This window comes from Sinohyriopsis cumingii, chromosome 9, assembly GCF_028554795.1.
Source record: "Sinohyriopsis cumingii isolate HCF-2022 chromosome 9, ASM2855479v2, whole genome shotgun sequence".
Classification (NCBI taxonomy): Eukaryota; Metazoa; Mollusca; class Bivalvia; order Unionida; family Unionidae; genus Sinohyriopsis; species Sinohyriopsis cumingii.
Genome location: NC_142969.1, coordinates 123,001,688 through 123,023,239, shown reverse-complemented (window position 1 = coordinate 123,023,239; position 21,552 = coordinate 123,001,688). Strand labels below are relative to the sequence as shown.

General features: G+C 35.1%; 1 protein-coding gene and 1 long non-coding RNA gene across 4 annotated transcripts in view; one reads left to right on the top strand and one right to left on the bottom strand.

The window, feature by feature from the left end:
- Positions 1–1,143: 1,143 nt before the first annotated feature.
- The window catches only part of LOC149792822 (uncharacterized), a 37,232-nt gene continuing 16,823 nt past the window's right edge, over positions 1,144–21,552 (top strand). Inside the window, exons 1-4 of one of the 2 annotated variants that reach the window (XR_016423588.1) lie at positions 1,144–1,297; positions 3,587–3,682; positions 17,189–18,418; positions 19,282–19,575. Coding sequence is in view for 1 of the 2 variants with exons in the window: in XM_089971289.1 (XP_089827415.1) it covers positions 1,249–1,297; positions 3,587–3,682; positions 17,189–18,418; positions 19,282–19,575 (1,669 nt within the window). In the remaining variant the exon portion in view is untranslated. The remainder of the gene's footprint in view (positions 1,298–3,586; positions 3,683–17,188; positions 18,419–19,281; positions 19,576–21,552) is intronic. The other variant, XM_089971289.1, reaches the window with a different exon arrangement.
- On the bottom strand, positions 9,871–15,707 carry LOC149792823 (uncharacterized). 2 transcript variants are annotated; one of them, XR_016423590.1, is made up of 4 exons: positions 15,606–15,669; positions 11,876–11,987; positions 10,909–11,147; positions 9,871–10,257 (listed from the first exon to the last, which is right to left on the bottom strand). It is a non-coding gene; the product is annotated as an uncharacterized LOC149792823 (long non-coding RNA). The 2 variants fall into 2 exon arrangements; XR_016423589.1 differs by lacking the exon at positions 11,876–11,987 and having other exon boundaries at positions 15,606–15,707.

The window sequence follows — 21,552 nt, the reverse complement described above, 5'->3', positions numbered from 1 at the left end:
TAGAAAATTGCATTATATCATGTGGCCATAGTGGACACCTCCATATGGCTGACAACTGTTTACATGGGACATTTCATTAAGTATCTAACAAAACTATATCATACAGTGTGGACAACTGTCTAATGCATCCATCAAAGAGTGTTTCTGGTGATCAAAGATGTGTATACGAGTATCCCAACCTAACACGTGCGCAGATTTTCTTCCATTATAGACCCCCATAGCCCCTATCGAACGCATGTAGATTTGTGAAGCCCAGTTGTTTCTTACGTTTCTTTAAAGGATACAATATATTTCAATTAGATCGAACGGAAATTAGTTACGGTGATGCGCATCCTACAGATGAAAAAGGTAGCGACTCTGAATATCTTGTGAATTAAACGGTACTTAGGCAAGTATGGGTGACTATATATGGCTATAATTTAGTATGATCCCAATGGCGTTCTAAATTAAAATACTTGCCTAACTAGGTACAGTGTATTTTATGGTCGTAGCGAGAGACATATATTTATATGCCAGTAACACAAGTAAGTTTGTCTAGACTTGGTTAGGTCCAATAACATTACAAGATCGATGATTGTTTATTGTTTATCTCCTTTGTCCTTTTAGATTAGGGCAAGCTTTGCTTTATAAATTGAGATTGTGAGTCACCAATAAGAGAAGATCATATAAATGATGACATTTAGATTTGGCCCAGAATCATTGCCATCCACACTATCAAACCTTGATCAAGTAATCTCCTGCCACCATATCACCCTAAAATGAGGTAGACCATGCTTAAATGCATCATTTTGTATAATATTTTGCAGTAACATTTTCACTTTTGTTATTTCTGTTTTTGGCCGTGTTTTTTATTATTGTATTTTAATGTTATCTGTGCTGAGTATGTGAGATATCTTGCCTTTAGCATTCCGTGGGGCGGTAGTTTTCACCGGTGTTTTCCCGTGGTTCTTCCTCCAACAGTTATAATGGTCGCCATATATAGCATATCGAGTGCTGAAAAGTGACGTTATTCCCACTACAACCACAATGCATTGATAATATATGCATGCATGTTTTACAACATTTACGATACCCATTTACGATACACAAGTTCTCGGAAGCATTATCTCAGTGCTTCAATATATTTCATAAGTGCAGTAAGTAGATAAGGGTCCTGGTACTATAAATAAATAATCTATTATGTCATGATTTTATTCCCCACTGAGCACACATTAATGCTTTCAAGTGTTAGACTTTCATTCGATCGAGATGAAAATGTTGGTGTTTTGTCTACTTCTCATCGTGTTGGGATGTTTATGTAAGTATTTAGTTTACCTATAGACTGTCTCCATTACTCGTATATCGAACCTTCTGTCAAAAATTATTTAAGCCGATTGCGAGCTTCGTTAAATAATCTCCTTCACGTGTTATTGGATTGACCTTTAATATTGAATGACAATTCATATAGCATGATGATAGGTAGTGACCCTAGACAAACTATTATGGAAATGTATATTATGCATTCGTTTGGAAATTTTAATCTCACATGTTGCGTTTTCCTGCTTCAAATGGAAACGTCCAAACCCGATGGTTCAAGGACCTGTACAAATAGTATAGACAATAGTATGGCACATTTGCAACCATGTCAGTTCGACGAAATCCAAATAGAAGTAGCAAATCTAGTTCATACAAAGGCTATTAAAACCCTAATTGTGACCATTTTAGGTACAATGTATTCAAAACCAGATGACGCCCCACCAAAGAAAACAATTTTTAAAGAATTGTTCGTTGTTACCGTTATTGCTCATTCGGAGAAACTAAACATTTTCATTTGAAACACAAATTAACTATCCAACTTTGAAACGATTTCTACTAATTTAAACCCTTCATCTGTTTACCAGTTTAATAAGACTTCATTAGTTCTGACTGAGACTGTTACCTGGCAAAGGACTTAATAAGCAGTAAAATGACATTTTATCGCCAATGATGTTTGATGTCACTACTCAATATTTACCATGTATTCAGTTTATATTACTGAAATGATAATAATTTTAAACAAATAGCACGTTTAGAAACATTAATTAAAAAATATCAAAATGCATATATTTATCAAAAATATAGATACTTATATTTGTTTAATTCGGCAATGGAATAAATTCTAATTATTATTTAACAAGCCCATTATAGTATATCATCATTTTATTAAATATTTCCAGTTTCTCAAAGGTGAACACAAGTGTCAGCAACAGCGAATTAATGTCCTAATTCAAAAATACTATGTTATGTAGATGCTCTGTTTTCTTTCTTCAAAAGACCGCTCCGTTGGCTAGTGGTTAGAGCGTCAGCCTTGGTCACGGGACGAGTAATACCAAAAACTTATAAAAATGGTACTAACAGCTGTCTCGCTAGGCGCTCAGCATTAAGAGGATAGTGTCAGGACTGGTTGGCCTGGTGTCATGATAATGTGACTGGGTGGGACATCATGCTACATGTCTGCATTATGATGCCCCAGTGCTAGGCATCACTATAAACTGCCACACTGCAGACAGCATTGTGATATGACTGAACACGTGTTAAAGCATCGTTAAAAATCAAAATCGCACGCATACACATACACACATATACACACACCTAAACACACACATATGCACAAACATTCTGTCTTAAAAACTTACCTATTAATTCTGCAGAGTAGTTTTGTTTTAGAAAGCAAAAACTATATGTAATTAAAGAAAATTAAATTGTATTACTAGCTTCACTCTTAATCCTTATCTTAGTCCTTAGTCCAAGCTTCGTCCTTAGTCCTTATCTTAGTCCTTAGTCCTAGCTTCGCCCTTAGTCCTTATTTTATTCCATAATCCTAGCTTCGTCCTTAGTTATTTTCTTAGTCCTTAGTCCGAGATTCCTCCTTAGTCCTTAGTCCTAGCTTCACCCTTAGTCCTTATCTTAGTCCTTCGTCCTAGCTTTGCCCTTAGTCCTTATCTTAGTCCTTAGTCCTTGCTTCGCCCTTAGCCCTTACGTTAGTCCTTAGTCCTAGCTTCGCTATTAGTCCTACCTTAGTCTTTAGTCCTAGCTTCACCCTTAGTCCTTATCTTATTCCTTAGTCCTAACTTCGCCCTTAGTCCTTATCTTAGTCCTTACTCCTAGCTTCGCCCTTAGTCCTTATCTTAGTCCTAGCTTTGTCCTTAGTCCTTATCTTAGTCCTTACTCCTAGCTTCGCCCTTAGTCCTTATCTTAGTCTTTAGTCATAGCTTCGCCCTTAGTTATCTTATCTGAGAGGGGATTTAATATCCCACTGAAAGTTCCAGAAGTATGCAATAGACGTTCACATTGATTATTCGAATCAATCAGAATATTGCATATATGTTTTATTATAAATATTTATGAGGAAGCCGTGTAAGACTGTTGGTATCCATAAGACTCATTACGATATTGAAAGATATCTTTGTCTCGCATGAATAGTTCGCAAATGTATTCATGCAGTTATATCATTTTATTTTCCACTTCTTTCATTTGCACTTTTGAAAGTGTGTCATTTAGATATATATAAAATTCAAATGCTTAAACTGATTGGACAATATTATGATATGTCTTTTTTTTTAAACAGCTTCAACAGATCCATCCCAAATAGTATCTGCTGAAACAGTCGTGGACAAAATAGAACGAAGACCGTTACAAGATGAGGATTCTCTTAAAAGACATGGTAGGTCTTACTCAGTGCCTATATTTCTTATTTTTAGCAAGAGTTTCATATTTTACCTTAGAAGGGATTGATATCTTTATGAATATGAAATTACAACAAGAGAACAAAAAATATTTTGTTAATAATTATACAATTGAGCAAACAAAAGCGACAAAGAAAGACTAATGGTACTAATTGTCTAAAACAGCAAGAATCAGTTTTAAAATGGTTGAAAAATAATTATTGTTGCGGTTATTTCGGGATTCTACGCCATTTCCTATATCAAAATACACATGGCGGTCAGTATATGTGTGGAAGAAGAACTCAGAGAAAATCTCGGGAAGAACCATCAATCAACGGGGCGCTTTCTGGCAAGCTTTCTCACATATCCACGCGGGCCGAGCCTGAGACTCCAATCCACACAGCTAGAGGTGTGATGTCGGGGATCTGTACAACAAGCGCATTAGACCAAACATTGAATATATTATAGACAATTTAGGTCTACCATAATTGGTAGCAGATATAAAATAAACGTACTGTAAAAAAAATTGAGGACGAAGCCTTTTTTGCATCTAATGAAGAATAGTTAAGATTCTCTTATAACAGTTACAGCCTTTACAGAGACTTGTTTGACGAAATTCAATATTGAAAGCATCAACCGATTCTTTAATAGCTGATTAGGCAATAAAACTTTTAAGCGCCTGTAGGAAAAAGTAATTCCGTGGTTCATAGTTCTCCCAGCACAGAAGCTTCAGTCAATGATGATCTATCTATACAGTGTAATATATATTTGATCACGAATCTATACAGTGTAATATATATTTGATCACGAATCTATACAGTGTAACATATATTTGATCACGAATATATACAGTGTAATATACATTTGATCACGACTATTTAGAAATATAAGTTTGCTAATTTGTCTTTATGGCGTTTCCATAGGTTTACTTACTGACTTGAATTAGTACAATGAGTCATATATATATATATATATATATATATATATATATATATATATATATATATATATATATATATATATATATATATATATCCCAACAGTCTTACAAGGCTTCATAGAAAACATTTACAATTAAGCATACATGCAAAATTCTGGTTCGAATAAGTAAAACGAACATCTTTTGCATATTTCTGAAAAACTCTCAGTGGGGTATTAAATCCCCTTTCAGATAAGATAACTGTTGGCGTTATGGTGGTGGGAGTGGTGGAATATGAAAATTTGTATGAATTTGACTGTTATTCGAGGTGTTTTGCACACTGGTTAATATCCATGCATTCCAATATATCAAGTTAAGATGATGTATCATTTGTAGTATAATTACGGTCACTAAGTTGATATATCCTATCTATACAATGAACCATTATGCTTCAGATCTGTTCTCTTAGGTTTCTCCCACCATTTTTAATACGGACTACACTTGGTGGTCTTGTACCCACAAATCTTATTCAATGACTGTTTGAAACTTATTATTTTATATTTACACTGGTTTATGTATACGTTTCATGTTTTCTAAAATGTGTTGTGTTCCGAAGCAATTATATATAATGTCTCACATTTAATTTCCTTCGGGCGATGGACTAGATAACGCATTCACATATAGACCTTCACTTTGACCTTTACTCCTTTAATGCACACTATGACAAGGATGATATTATAATTTAATATTAAAGAGAGGTGATATAAATTGTGATGGAAGGCATAGTAAATGGGGATTAAACAGCAGTAGTTACTGGGGATACCTTGGTCTCATATGGATTTATATAAGTGAAAGTGGCAGAAAAAATATAGCCTCAAGATGTATAGTCTCAAGTGCAAAATGAATAAGGACACTGTAGCCTCAGTGGGATATTGAACATTCGTTACGACACGGTACTGGACACTAGTGCAAAATGAATAAGGACACTGTAGCCTCAATGGGATATTGAACATGCGTTACGACACGGTACTGGACACTAGTGCAAAATGGCAAAAGTGTTGCAAGTGTCTTAGTAACAGTGTTCGAGTTGACCTCAATACACGTTACTGTACGTAGGTATGTGAATTGTTTTTTATAGCTACAAATGTTTATAAAAGGGCTTATAGGGACAAACAAGACAAACACAAACGACTACTTATACAACAGATCCTTTTTGGCAAGGAGTAGATCATTTCGAGGCAAGGAATATAGGGTCAATAGGAATTTGACAAACTGTGGCAGAATAGGGTCAAGGGGAATTGAATATGGGTGACGTCATGGTACTGGACACTGGAAGAACTGGCAACAGTGCTACAAGTGGCTGACCTTAATCGGGTGGAATCTTAGTTACAGTGTTCGTAGATAGGTATGGACAAGGCTATGTGAAATGGTTTTATAGGGACAATAGTTTATAAAGGAGTTTATAGGGACACAATTATTTATGGGTAGAAAGGTTTATAGGGTGCAAAAGAGGCGTGAATGAGTAAAGAGTTTTACGTTTGCGTTGTCAACAGACACACACACACACACACACACACACTCATACATACAAACTCACATAGCACCTTCTCTTAGGTTAGAATGTGAGAGAATTAGATTAAATCTCACAAAATATAACATCCATTACACCACAAAAATACTCTCACCCTTACACACACTATCCCAAGCGTCTTATGTTAGCTTCGGGTGTAAGAGAAGATAAAATACCACAAAAATACTCTCACACACCAATTATACCATTCAACACCCCATAAAAACCACTCCAACGGTACTGTGTTAGCTTAGAATTTAAGAGAAGGAGATGAAATCTCACAAACCGTCTATCCCTCACATCACAAAATATAATATCCATCTTATCTGCTATACCATCCAACAACCGAATACAGTCCAGCACCCCTTACACTCTTTCCAAAACGCAAGGTGTTAACTTAGAGTGTAAGAGGAGGAGATGAACTCTCACACACCAACTATACCATCAAACACCCCATACAAATACCATATAATACACGATCTATACCATCCATTGGCCCCACACACTATAAAAACGCACTGTGTTAGCATAGAGTGCAAGAGGAGGAGATGAAATCTCACAAAATCTCACAAATATATTATCCCTTACACCGTAAAAAATAATATCCTTCACACCATTACAGCATCCAGCATCACTATACCATCCAACACACCCACCATTACAGCATCCAGCATCACTATACCATCCAACACACCCTAAACACACGCACGCACGCACGCAAGAAAATGCAAACACACAAACGAACTGGAGTGTTAGTTCAAACACATCCCAGCGAATCATAAGAAAGAGTGCATCAACGCTCTCCAATTCTACTACAAAACCATTAGGGTCCTGATTCAACCCGAAAATATTCGTTTGGCCCTAAATTATCGTCGCATTTGAGAGACGCAAAAACGTACTTCCAGAAATTTGAGAACGAAGGCTTACACCTACACTGTGAAATGTAAAGAGTTCAAGTAGTGGGTAAAATTTAGTCAAATTAAAGTTTGTAATCGAGTTCAACCGATTACACTTTTCCAACGAGAAAGCAGGTACCTAGCGACAATGTCGATCCGTATCACACAATACTTTTCAAGATGTGTTGGTAGATGTTTGTGAAGATGATACGATCGATTCATATTCAACACCATTAGCATTCACTGCAGAGTGAGAGGTTGGGAGAGAAAAGACGGTGGAAAATCTCATAGAATGACAGAACAAACAAGACCAGAAAAGAAAGAAATTCGTTTGGTGCCTCAACAAGACTTTTTTAACAATCCAGTAGTCCCAAAGTGACTTCCAGAAAATTTGAGAACGATGACATACACCAACATGGTGAATTAAACTGTTCAAGTCAATGATTGCTATGTCTTTGAATGCAATGTTCATATTAAATTTTGGTATAAACAGTATGTGTGTAAGTGAAAGTTAACACACACAAACACACACACACACAGATGAATACGTAACCATCATAAAGGCGAAATATGTCACAGTTCTCGGGTGTGCATTAGGACGACATAATGACATCATGTTATGATGTGTTACTGTAGCACATATTTATATATGAATTCATCAAAATAACTTATATTTCCTATCATCAATCAGCGATATTCATGTTTAAACAACAGAGCTTATTTTTAAACGAAAACACATTTCTCACCTTTATACTGCGTGGCCATAATGCTTACACACAATTGTGACACTCAAAACATCAATATGGCTACCGAATCTTCACACATATTCAGTCTAATCCAGCATTAAAGTGTCAGGGTTTATACGACTCATATTGCCATACCAAACACAACAGGAAAATCAAAGTATTTTTAAGATGATTAGAATTATAAATATATGTATTTTTAAAACCGCATTACAACTTTTTCACATGTATGGATGTTGAACTTTTTGAAGTGTCATAGGGAACCTTGTAGATGGAAAACAGAAGCTTCACTCTGAGTTTTAAGCCATAATAATTAACTCCTTCTGAAAGCGTGTAATCAAGATATATTTAGCACACTTGAGTAGATACATTAATGTTTGCCCTTTCCCATTCCCCTTACTGAAGTGACCTAAATGTGATATTTGCTGAAACGAGTGAATAATGGGCAGATGAAAACACTTAAGCGAAATGTATTCAATATTCCCTCTACGCTAGCACAATTTAATTTTATATTATGCTCAAAACGAATTGATAGCAATATGTATTACAGGTTGGAATAGCAGGGGTTTTGTTACTGTATCCTGCACGATTATGACTGATGTTTACACTTTAAGTCCTGCTGGGGGGTTTTTTTGGGGGGGGGTGGGGGGTGGGAAGCTGTTGTTGTTGTGGGGGGCTTACTTGTACATTCGCACAAAAAATATAAATGTAGCAGGCTAATAAAGGAATTGAAGTTTATACGATCCTGAAAATTCTAGTAATCTACTTTAATCTTAATCAAAGTTATAATACATCTTAGGCTTCTGATTTTGAGTTAGAGTTTGATTTTACCTTAACATTCGGAGCCAGTAACTTAGATATGCAATACCTGCAATCATCCGTTAGCAAGGTAGTATCCAATAATCTCTAACATTTCCTGTTGAAAAGGTTACAAAATTGAGTTACAGTTTGTTGCTCTGTCTCATCATGTTATTCATTTAACTACGTTTGATGCTTTCCTCCTGTAACACTAAATTGGCAGTTGTAAGTACAAGTACACACTAAATTGGCAGTTGTAAGTACAAGTACACACTAAATTGGCAGTTGTAAGTACAATTACTCACCAAATTGGCCTTTATAAGTACAAGTACACACAAAATTTGCAGTTGTAAGCACAAGTACAAACCAAATTGGCAGTTGTAAGAACAAGCACACACCAAATTGGCAGTTGTAAGCACAAGTCCAAACCAAATTGGCAGTTGTAAGTACAAGTACACATCAAATTGGCAGTTGTAAGTACAAGTACACATCAAACTGGCAGTTGTAAGCACAAGTACACACCACAGAATTCATTTCAATGCTCTGTCTGAAACTAAATCGCGGCTGTCATATAGGGTGTACTATTTTCTCTTCTAGTCCTATATATTAATATGTGGAATATTCTACTTTTCCATCTAAATAAAGCTCCTTGAGGTGCAATTTATAACATTATAAATTGTTGTGACCATATGCATTCAGAATTAAACATACAAACAACATTTAAGGTAAAGTCATTGCTTCTTCCTTCTTTTCATTTTTATTGTACGAGCACCTTTTTATACTAGAAACGATTTGCGTTGCACACATACCTTCCGTAAGAGTTAACGTTGCTTCAAGAAAAAGTCACGCAAATTAGTAAATCGATAAATAGATATTTTCATGATACAGATAATAAAACTAGACAGGTGTAGATAACTTTTAGACGAGGAAGACAAAATAAATCCACATGAAACCTCAACACGGGGTTGACTTGTTCAAAGGCTTATGGTGTGTGTGTGTGTGTGTGTGTGTGTGTGTTGCCACGAATTTAAGGAAAACTAATGCAAACAATTAATTTCCACGAGGAGGACGAACACCAACGTGACGATTATATATGGTTGGGGTTGGGTGCTCCCAATATTTTATTTAAACTATTTATAAAAGTCCAACCCAGGTTCCATTTTGTTGGAAGTTCAATATAGTGAAAGATAGATATAAAGCTCCGAGCCCTCACTCAGCAATGCCGACGGTTAGATGGTTAAACACACAGAAAAGGTTGAAATTCAATGAATAATAATTTAATAACAATTCAATAATCAAATTACTCAAATTTCCAATTACACTCCTTCCGCTCTACCCTTTAATAAGCATATTGCATCATTTGATTAGCAGTGTGAGATTAATTTCCGCCTGTCCTTGTATTTCTACTCATCTGTTATATCCTTTCTCTCTCTCTTATTTCTCTCAATTCCTTCTCCTCTTCCTCCCTCCAAATGCCTTTTCCTCCACCTCCTAGACTCTCTCTAGACTTCACCTCCTCCTCCCCTTGCTCTCTCACGACTAGACTTCTGTCGACTTCGACTGTTTCGGCTAATCTCAATTCCGTCTCCACCTATTGAAGACTCGAGACTCAAATGGAAGCGGAAGTTCTCTGTCCCCTAAAAGCTTCCTGTGAAAACACAAGGACGGTACACTCATTTTCCTTAGCCCTCTCATCTCACACTACACACAACCTATCATCAGATAACAGCTATTAAATTCACATCAAGATACCCATACGTTCTTGTGTGGTAAAACTAACGTAGTAATAAAGGTACGGTATCAATTACTTCTTATACATAAATCAATAAATTGCGTCACATCTGTACATATTCCTAATCCCGTTGTACTAAACAATATCACGATAATCAGACGCATTTCTTTACATTACAACTCATACAAAGTACACAAATATTCAAATATCCATGCTCTGATATATGTATACGACATTGGTAACTAATCCTACATACTTCAGCCATTTTTCAAATTCAATCTTCAAGCATGTGTACATTCTAACATAACACAATAATAAATACACTGGTTTACTACGATTTAACCTAATAGCGAATTACAAAATTAATTCTGACCCCAAGCTAGCAATCAATATATTTCCGCCTCGCATCTAATAATTCTTTCAATTTCTCAAATACGCATGTAAATGAAACACTACAAATGTAATTCTACATAATAAACAATCCCAGTAATAAAGTGTACATACTACAAATAATTGCAAATATGATGCGGTAATATTCTACAAATATCGAGAAAATATCTTACTGACCTTCGAAGCTTTGTCTTTCCTTAGAATCTGCCTCTAAGTTTTGCCGCCAGATTATGAATGGCTTCTTTCTCAGAGTAAACCCTATTGATCTGCAGACGAATACTAAATTTCCTCTTTCAAGTTTCAAGGTATCATTCGGCAAGCCTTTGTTCAGTGACGCGAGTGGTCGCCTTCGCCGACTCCAGTTTTCTGGTCTCTGGCTAGTCATGGTAACCTTGCGTAAGAGTTCAACACTAACCCTGCGGCAATGTTAAGAGATCAGATACAAGACCGCGGTAATATTCCCAAGATCAGTAGATTATTGATTATACCTTATTTTTATAGTTGGATGCTGAGCAAACGTGACAACCAATAATTTAGGTAAATAAAACACTTCGTAAGCTTCTTAGCCTCATATTGAAATATATACAAAACAAAGTTCCATGAGTACAGAGCTTTTGATGTCATCAACGACTTATTTTTACAATGAAAGTAAACACAGTTGCTTGTTGACTTGTTCGATTCATTCACCATACGTTACTCGTGTTTATTTCCTGTGTTTTTTTAACATTCAGAAACCTTGTTTGGTGAAGCTTTATACTAGAAAAAGAATCAAAATAAATAATGTCATTTTAAATTTAGTGAATAGTTCATGAAAAGAAAGCTTTAGTGACAAATACATGGGATAGAAGGAAAAATGTGTTTTCTTTGATATTTTCTTAATACGCTGTTTCCATGGCAACACGCAAGTGAACACAAAATTTTGTATGAGATACTAAATCAAGCCATCTCATACTTTTAACATCCCTTATGCGAAGATATTTGGAATAAGGTATGGCATAAAATGACCTATATTATATCTAGCCCTTTCGACTTTTCGATAAGTTATCATTTCCCTGTGAAAACTTATCCCGTGTGTAGCCTCAGTAATATGGCTCTTTTTTCTCAGCCATGCGACAGAGAAACCTAGCTGTTCTGCCAAGCCTACCTTTCTTATCTCAGTCTGGTTGTCTCAGTCAGGTCGTATCAGTCATGGTGTCCTCGCGCTCGCGCTAGTATCTACTAGTCGAAAGAAGAAACCTTGTTGTCTACTGCTGTGCCTGAAGGAGTTGTAATAAAATCAAAGAACAACACATACAAAACAAAACGAATTCACCTATAGACCAATTTAAGGTCTCTCCAACTTTGACAACACACCATACAAGTACAAAAACTGTTCTTATTGAATGTGATGCACAATTGTCCACAAGCCCATCATTTTGGGTTCAAAATCAATCACCAATATATTTGTTAAAACTTTCTTAGCTGGGACAATCTGATATGGTTCACAGCTTTAAAACTATTGTCATTATCACTATCATCAACCATCCTTTGCTGAAAGAAATCTACATCTAAAGATAAACTACGTTGAGAATCAGCCAATTTCGTGTTAAACGTAGTCTGTATTTTAAACACGCATTTGTAAAACTTACTCGATGCAAGGTTCAAACTAGGACGGAACAGTTGTTCCAAGGCCCTCTGGGCGAAATATATTTACTTTAGCAAACATTCATATCAAGCAAAAGAACCTAGATGTGCAAATAATTACTTGCCTGAAGAAACCATGTCCCAACAAGGGCCACCATATCTCTGCATGACTTATGTCGCGACAAACAATTTAAGGGTTAACAGTTTATTAAAAATTGTATAATGCACAGAGTACTGTTTTATTTGCGCAACATTAAACTAATTTGCGGTAGTCTTCGTGAATCATTGCTCCCCAATTGCACGAATTCGTACAAATTTTGCGTGAGTTCCGCATTCGCGTGTCCTGGCATATAAACATCTACAATCCAGTCACGTCCTACTGGAGACGATGAATATCATATTGAACTGTTTCATGACCGTGACACGTGTTTGTTGACAATGGAATATAGATCAAACGAGGACTATATATATGTACACCCACACTCGACCCGGAAACAGTGGTGAAAGTTCGATTGAGAGACACTTATACTGGGTCAAAGCGTGTATTGTGTCCAAAACTGATTGCGGTCTAATGTTTCACAATCGATTTCTCATCTCTTCTTTTTCAGTTTGAAATATTTTGTTTAGAAAGTATCCCACTCGCCAGAAAAGTAATAATGAGCTCTATTTTAAATACGTAAGCCCCAAACGCTCCAAAATATTGATTTTATAGTTGCGGGGGTTATATCTGGATAGTGTTTAAAAAAAGAAGTACATTATGTTGAAGGTCTAATCTAGCGTTAATGTCAAAATAGGTTTATGTCATTGTCCAATCTTTTCATATAGAAATAAATTGATATTTACTCTTAAATTATCGTGTATTCTGTATATATATGCATACATAAAAATATTTTAAAGATATACGATTCTCAAGAGTGAAAATACCGCACATATATCTTTAGTAGCTCCCCTATCCGGTTAAGTAAAGTGATTGTAGAGCAAACATTGCGTCATCTTCTTACCAATGCGTATTTCAGTATTTTGCGCATTAAAGCAAGCTATTACGTCTGTTACGTATCGTTTATTGAAGCAGAGTGACGTTTTTATTCACACATTTGGTTCAGTAATGTATTCTCTATTATCTATACCGACCATTTTGAAGTTAACGTATCTGTTAAAATGGAGGTTGTCCAACCAAGACAAAACCTGTTGAAGTCCGATGCCCAAGCAAGGGGCCAAAGGGTCGGTGCTCCATATGTATATAATTTTCATATTCAAAATTATGTTACTGTTATTAAAATGCCAGGTACATGTACATATAGTACACTTTAAACCTTATATGTCTTACGTTTAAGATTATGTTCGTGACTACATATCCGGTACATAAATTAGTTTCGCAATGTAAGAGGTGAACCTCAATGTTTATATTTGGTTAAAATAACTGGTAATTTATACAAGATGCAGCATATGAGACTTTTTATAACAAAGAATATTTGAAATTATTTTAAATGCTATATATTACATTTAGACTAGAAAAATCATCGATTTGAATCATATCTATTATAGAATTGTCCTTCTGTATTCATTATTTGTCCCGTTTCACTCACAAAACATATATATATTCAAGCATATGCATTGTACAGAAACCTACTGGAAGTTGTAACAACTTAAACACTCCTTAAAGTAACATATCACAATGTCACATGATATGCGCGAACCTCTAAAGTGTAGACAATACGGCAAGATCGATTAAAACGATAGGATTAACAAACAAAGTGCACTCAGCTTCAACCATTGCAAATAGACTTGACAATTCTGAATATAATAACATGTTATTCTGATGCATACATCAATACTATTTTTTCATTATGCCAGACTTTACATTGGATAACAATATTCATAGCATTTAAGGCTTGGTATTTTTTAAAAATTCGCATTTAGTTCTTTGAACATAGAAAGTGATAAATTGTGTAGACAGTCACACCTCTGAGAAATAAAATCTTCCCAATGGACACATGTAAATAATTCCAAAGGTTTAACTGGTATTGCTAGGTGATTTAAATATACATGCAGTATCAACTAAAAGAGTGAGGTTCTATAAAGACATAAGACAAGCAGGCATATATACGCAAAGAGTCAAAGAGATCACAGTATTATCGAAAATATATAGTTTTCTTTAGAACTAAATTGGTCGAAAGCATGTGTTGTCCGATAAACTATATATGCCTGAAGTTCGATTTCTAATGAAATGCCTCTTATATACATTACGTGTGGATGGAACTCCTTTGCATTTCGTCATCAACTGGTTACTGGAAATATCCGGTCAAGTTTCATCTTTTGTAGATTCAGCCATTGGCATATTTTGATCTTTTAGAGATTTTTGATCCTCTAATTTCTTACAGCCTAACAACTTTCGAATGGTGTAGGCGGTAACTATTTATTTCTTTTAAATTTAATCAAATTATCTGTCAAGCTCATTCTTCAAACGGTTGAAAATCACTTAGAGATTAGCATGCTGTTTTTCATTAATGGGTGATGATACACGTGTAACTGGCTCACACATAAAATACTCAGACAGACCCAATTTGTTTACTGTAATAATAAAATACTATGAAGATTTATTTATAGGATGTCCGATCAGTGCGACGATTCTGTATCATTTTACACATAAATATGCTCATCACAGACCTAAAATACATCAATGAATCATGAATATATAAACAGTTAAATTTTTAATAATTCCAACCAAATGTGCAATGAATTTGCAATTTAACATGATTTTGGATATATTGCTAGATTAAGCACAATTTCTATACATTTTGCCGAGTTACTGCCCTTAAGTCACAATTTCTATACATTGTGCCGAGTTACTGTCCCTAAGTCAAATTGCACTCTCGGATGATGCAAGCAGTTAACATATGAATCTAGGGAGCACCATCTATATATATTGATAAAATCCAGATTGGTTACTAAGTTAACTTGTAGATGTAGATACAGATAGTTATGGTGCTGAAAATTTTATATCAACGATACTAAAATGAATACAAGCAATTATTGAATGAAATGTAAAATATCAATGCATCCAGGCAGTCTGTACTTTGAATGTATGATATTTGAATGTATGTATTTATTTTGTTTACTTTTTTGGTCTGTGTCATATTATTCATAGAGTAAGTAAACTTTGTTGTACTGCGTTACATATTTAAGTTTTAAGATTATGTTTCCTCCAAGCCTGATGCTATTAGAAAAAGAAATTTTATTGAGATACTTACCTCCTATTACCGCATGACCTGGACGGATTAGCTGCTTATCACATCGAAACAAATTATGAGGGCTTCGGTTTTCAGTTTTGTTTCCTATTTGAGACAGTGTCGTGAACCGAAGTACGAAAACTCGAGTGTAGAATAATAAGCAAAACGGATGCAGGCTATTGAGATAGCAAAACAGGAGGTCGCCTTGCATCGAATTTCAGGAGCAATTAGTACATGTCAACGATCACAGCAGCAAAATACACGATAACGATATTTTTATTGCATTATATATATATATATATATATATATATATATATATATATATATATATATATATATATATATATATATATATATATATATAAACACCCACACCGACATTTGTCTTTCTTTCTATGTGTTCCATCCCGCTTGCCAAACAAGGAATTGCAAGTTTGAAACTCGCGGCATACCATCTTTTATTTTCATTTTCACTCCATTTTTTTATTGTCTTCAGACTTTCTTTTAAACTTGAGCACGCCATTTTTTTTTAACTTTTTTTTTTTGCTCTTTTGTTTTTATGTTTAAGCTGTCTTTTATGACTCCCGTCCATGGACGGCAATGAAGCTTATAAAGATTTATGGTGATACATGCCATGAACCATGACCAGCATGTTTAAGCTGACATAATTATGTAATTACCACATATTTAATATTGTATGAACGCATCGAAATTAAGTTTTTAAGACGGTTTTCACAATACATTGTGGTGATTTTATTAGCAAACGGATCCGCCGACATTTAGCTAAAACGGGAATTGTTCTCTGAAGATGCAAGCTGGGGAGCTAATTCACTCTTGCATTTGCTGATCAGTTAGGCGTAGGAAAGTATGTGCAGGTTTGCCGCGCTACAGTAGTACTTCTGTGGCGACATATATAAAATAAAAATGGTTTTATTTTCAAGTCTTCCTATGTATGCAATTTACTTATACGCTGGATTCTTCTCCAAATTACATTACGTCTTTCCTCCCGTTATTATTTTCAGTCAAATATGAACTTCAATCTTTTAAATACGGTATTCCATTACCCACAACAAATAAGCCGGAAAGGTAGCTCTTAAAACTTTTTATTGTTTGCGAATGTTAATGCTTGTTAATTATTGGTTGAAAACCGTCTTATTTATTGCAGTGATGTGTCCTCAAGTACATGCAATAAATTATAGACGTGACCTGTGTCAGTGTTGGATTTGTAATTGGGTAGGATTTTGTTGTTGCATGAAGAATTTATATGGATCTTTTTGCACTGAACATGTGCGAATTGTACTTATTGATGATAGTAGGATGTAGCAGCAAGTAAAAAACAGTAAACGATACAAATGTACTGGGTAATGCTTACTATTAAGACGTGTATGCCCTTTAAATATCCATGCTGTACATCAATTAAATATTTATGAAATGAGATACACAAATATATTTGCGAATATTCTTAAGTTCACGGAGTTATGTAATAATAACAAAATTAACGTGATATCAATGTATGCAGATCTAGGTTTCGTTTGTAGTTTTTGATATAGACTAAGACCTAACACATCATTTTTAACTGATCTACCCAAAACCATTGTTTCAGAATATCCAACTTTGGGAAATGATTACCTTCTTGCAGTAACAGGGCAACATGATCAATACAAAGGAACGTTCATACATGTTTCTTGTGCTACAAACACCACTATCAACGTTCTCGCACCATACGTGAATATGACAGAGACATATCATATTCTTTCCGGAACACAGATGATACCCCTGGACAACAGACTGATGAACGGAAAAAATACACTGGCCAAGAAAGGAGTACACGTTACTGCCGATACACCTATTTCTATTTACGTTATAGAAAGTTACTATCTCAAATTGACTGCTATGGACGGTTACTTTGCTTTGCCCATATATGTTCTATCAACTGAATATGTAATTGTCACGGATACTAGCATAACACAAACGATGTGTCAGTTTGTAATTGCTTCACTGGAAGATAAAACGATGGTCAATGTAACTTTCAAAACAAATGGAACAATAAATATATCTGATACAAACTATTCATCAGGAGATGTATTTTCCTTGGAAATGTCAAGATTGGACACTTTCCAGGTACAGCATGTATACGATCTTACAGGGACATTCATTCAAAGCAATAAGCCAATTGCAGTCTTTTCAGGATGTATTTGTGGAAATGGTCCAATAGGAGGAACATGTCAACATCAAGTAGAACAAATTGTTCCGGTTAGTTCATTAGGTCAGGAATACATAACAGTGCCCTTGTTCCCAACGGCCTCGTACAGATACAGGATAATAGCCCCATTTAACAATACTATTGTGTCTATTCAGGGACAAGCCTCTACAATCGAAAGGGATACCTTTTTGGAAAAATGGAGCACTGAGCCTACTTATATCAGAGCATCTAAACCGGTAATGCTTATAGAATACGGCCAATGTACTCCTGGAAAACGCAAAAATGGAAGTGACCCGTCAATGATTACTATACCGGCGATTTCAACTTTTTCAGCTAATGTTAAGTTCGGACTGCATAGAAATTTAACAGGGAATAACATTCAGTACTATCTACATGTTGCTATTAAAACCGATGTGGTGAACAACTTGATGCTTGATCACAAAAGACTAAATCTAGAAGGCAGTTATAAAGTGAACACTGATATTTGGGGAAATTATACGATTCTGGTCACAAATATTACAAGTGGCTATCACGAGCTATATCATCCCGATACATCTGTCCGATATGGAGCCATACTGTATGGAACAGGTCCAAGTACCAGCATTGGACTTCCTTTAGAATACAATACAGGTTAGTATTTTGTTAATTGCGATAGGTTGGTAATATGTTATGGAGCCGCCAAAGCTCCAACAAAATTGGCAACCCCTGTTTCCTAGTTTTATCATTACCATATTGTATATATGTTTCATGATGAGAACAAAGGAAAATAAGTTTATGAAGTTGAATCCTGGATGACTTAGAAGGAATTTCAAAACGTCTTGTGCTAACTGTGGACGTATAAATGCATTATTAATTACTTATTTAAATAAAACAGTAGTTTGGAAAATCAACGTATTTGCGAATTAGATCAACATATGTATTATATAAAAAGTCAATGATTTGGCAAACCCTTTCACTCAAAAATACACGTAATACTTATCAATATTTGAACGATAGTGCTATTTTTTGTCTGACGATATCAACCATTGATTTTGGCTACAAAGGCTGTTGCTACCTGCAGAAGAATAAACTGATAAAACTCACGTTCAAATCCTTAATGTTTGACCGATTTCGCGCATTCATACTACATCACTTTATAAATGTTGCCAGCGCATTTCTCAGACGTTCATAATTTCGAGATTATATTGAGGTAAAGGATGAGAATGATTAGGTTTCATTTCAGTCCTCCTTGTTTTCTTCTTAAACTTATCGAGATACATTATTAATATACAATTACACAAACATATTTAAAATTTCTGTATACTTGAATCTCTAACGCTTTATGTCGCGAACAAATAACAAGCGGGAAAGCTCCATGAACAATGGCACGAACATAAACAATGAATAAGCAATCCTAATATGTATAATCAAAAGCAGCATTTCGTATTTATGTAAAAAGAAACGAATGAATAACAAAGGTACACTTTATACCAAAAATCATCTTATTTTTCCAGCTAGTTCCAAACCCAGTGTTACATTCGTTCCAACGGGCACACAGAACATCAAGTTAAGAATTGTTATCGTTCATGGACAGGCCAATGGGTACGAAATAATGGCTGTGTCTAATACTAGTGGCAGCACATATACGGAGAAGGGGACATTTTTACGGAATGAACAAACATCAGTTTACAATTTTACTACCACAGACCTGCCTGGATCTTGTTTCAGCTTTCGAGTTGTTGCCACTACTGGATCAGGACAATGGACTGGTTACAGTGAGCCAGTAATTGAGCCCAATGTATGCTATGGTAAAAATATATTCTATTTCTTTTTACCACTTTATTAATTTTATAAGAAAACTGTTAATGTCGCTAAACGAAGTACAACAAAACGAATATTTTGACAAACATATTCGAGATACACTGTCTAACAAAGATATATAAGTATCTTGCTTTTATTTCCCTTCCAATGAAACCAAGTTGGCGTTGCATACAATAGATCATACCACGGTCATCGGTATACAACATCGAAGGAAAAGTTCAACTGTGGTTGAACAAGTTAATTTTTATATGCCTAGGTTAGTTTAGATGCTTACATTTCCTCTTCTGCTATAACATATGAATCAATCTTAATTTGGACAAGCAAATTAAGATTGATTCTTATGCGGGAAATTTTAACCTGAAGCATCATTCATTCCTTTACCCCATACAATAAATATCAGCAACACCAACATTTAAGTCACAAAATCAGTACGAAACCTAGGCATTACTCTGGCCAGTACTCTCACATTGCACCAATATGTCATGAACATATACAAGGCTGCATATCTTGAGCTGAGACGCATCATCTCCATTCGCAAATATCTTTCAGTTGATGCCACTAAAACACTTGTGTGTTCATAAGTATTTTCAAGACTGGCCTATTGTAACTCAATTCGGTCTGGTTCATCTCAATAGCTACTCCAAAAATATCAAAAAGTTCAAAACACAGCTGCTCGAATCGTAATTAGAGTACCACGATCCGAGCAAACCTCCCCTTGTTCTGTACCCTACACTGGCTATCCTTTCAAACCAGAATCAAACACAACATTTGTGCTCTCTGTGCTACGTTTCACCGACGGACTCTAGTACAACATACCTAGCCGACCTCACCCATGTGTACACACCAGCAAGATACTTACGCTCCTCTTCTGACAATCGTATACTCATTATACCCACTATGAAAACAAAGTCATATCGACAGCGTTCTTTTGCATACCAGGGCCTAGCAACGTGGACTGAATTGCCCACTGAATGTAGACACAAAGACACAGTGATCACATTCAAGAGTGTTCTCAAAACTCACTTATTTCGACTGCAAGAAACAATTTAAAGACCTAATAATGTTTCCTACCCTGAATATTCTCCGCATGTTTTATTTTCTAATTTCATGGTGTTTGTGTTTGTAATCTTATCATTCTATATGGTTTTTATCTTATAAGTGTTGTCTAATGTTGTAAAGCGCTTAGAGCTTCTAAAGATTAGGCGCTATACAAAGTCCTCATTATTATTATTATTATTATTATTATTATTATATATCTGTATGATTGACATGCTAAAGAAAGTTTGATGACATAAATCTTTCCTGTTCTGTATAAGGGGATGTGGTATGTATGCTTATATTATGTTTATAATTTTCATTGTAATATCTTGTTAAGTGTCATTTATCTAATGACAATTTTAATGTTGAGAACATTTGGTCGCAGTCTGCTTTTTGAAGATGAGTTACGTATTGTTACATGCATAATTTTCAAGTCTGAATACAGTTAATGATGCAAGGAAATCTTACGGGATGTAAATAGACGTTGTAACTGTTCCCGAAAATGGGTCTTGACCTCTTTCCTGATTAGGTAGTGTAAATCATCTGATTTGTCTACATACAGAGTATTTTGAAATACCAAGAATTATTCATTCGAAGACTACAATTGCAGTGTTTTCTACTGCATACGTTCTTACTACATAATTGACGAAGAATTATTCGTTTCTAATAGTATTCTTGGTTTTGAAAGAATTACAGTTAAAGGGTTGGTTTATTAATTTAATTTTAAATATTCGTTGGAATGATAGTACTTTAACCTTCATTTATCGTACATGTCAATTAATAGAAGTAAGGAATTACTGTAAATTCAAAGATATTTGGATTAATACCAGTAATGGAATTGCCATGAATTCATTTAAATACATGTTGTGGTTCTGTCAGAAATTTAATGTGCACTGTTGGCACGTATACGGTTGACATGTCAGTAT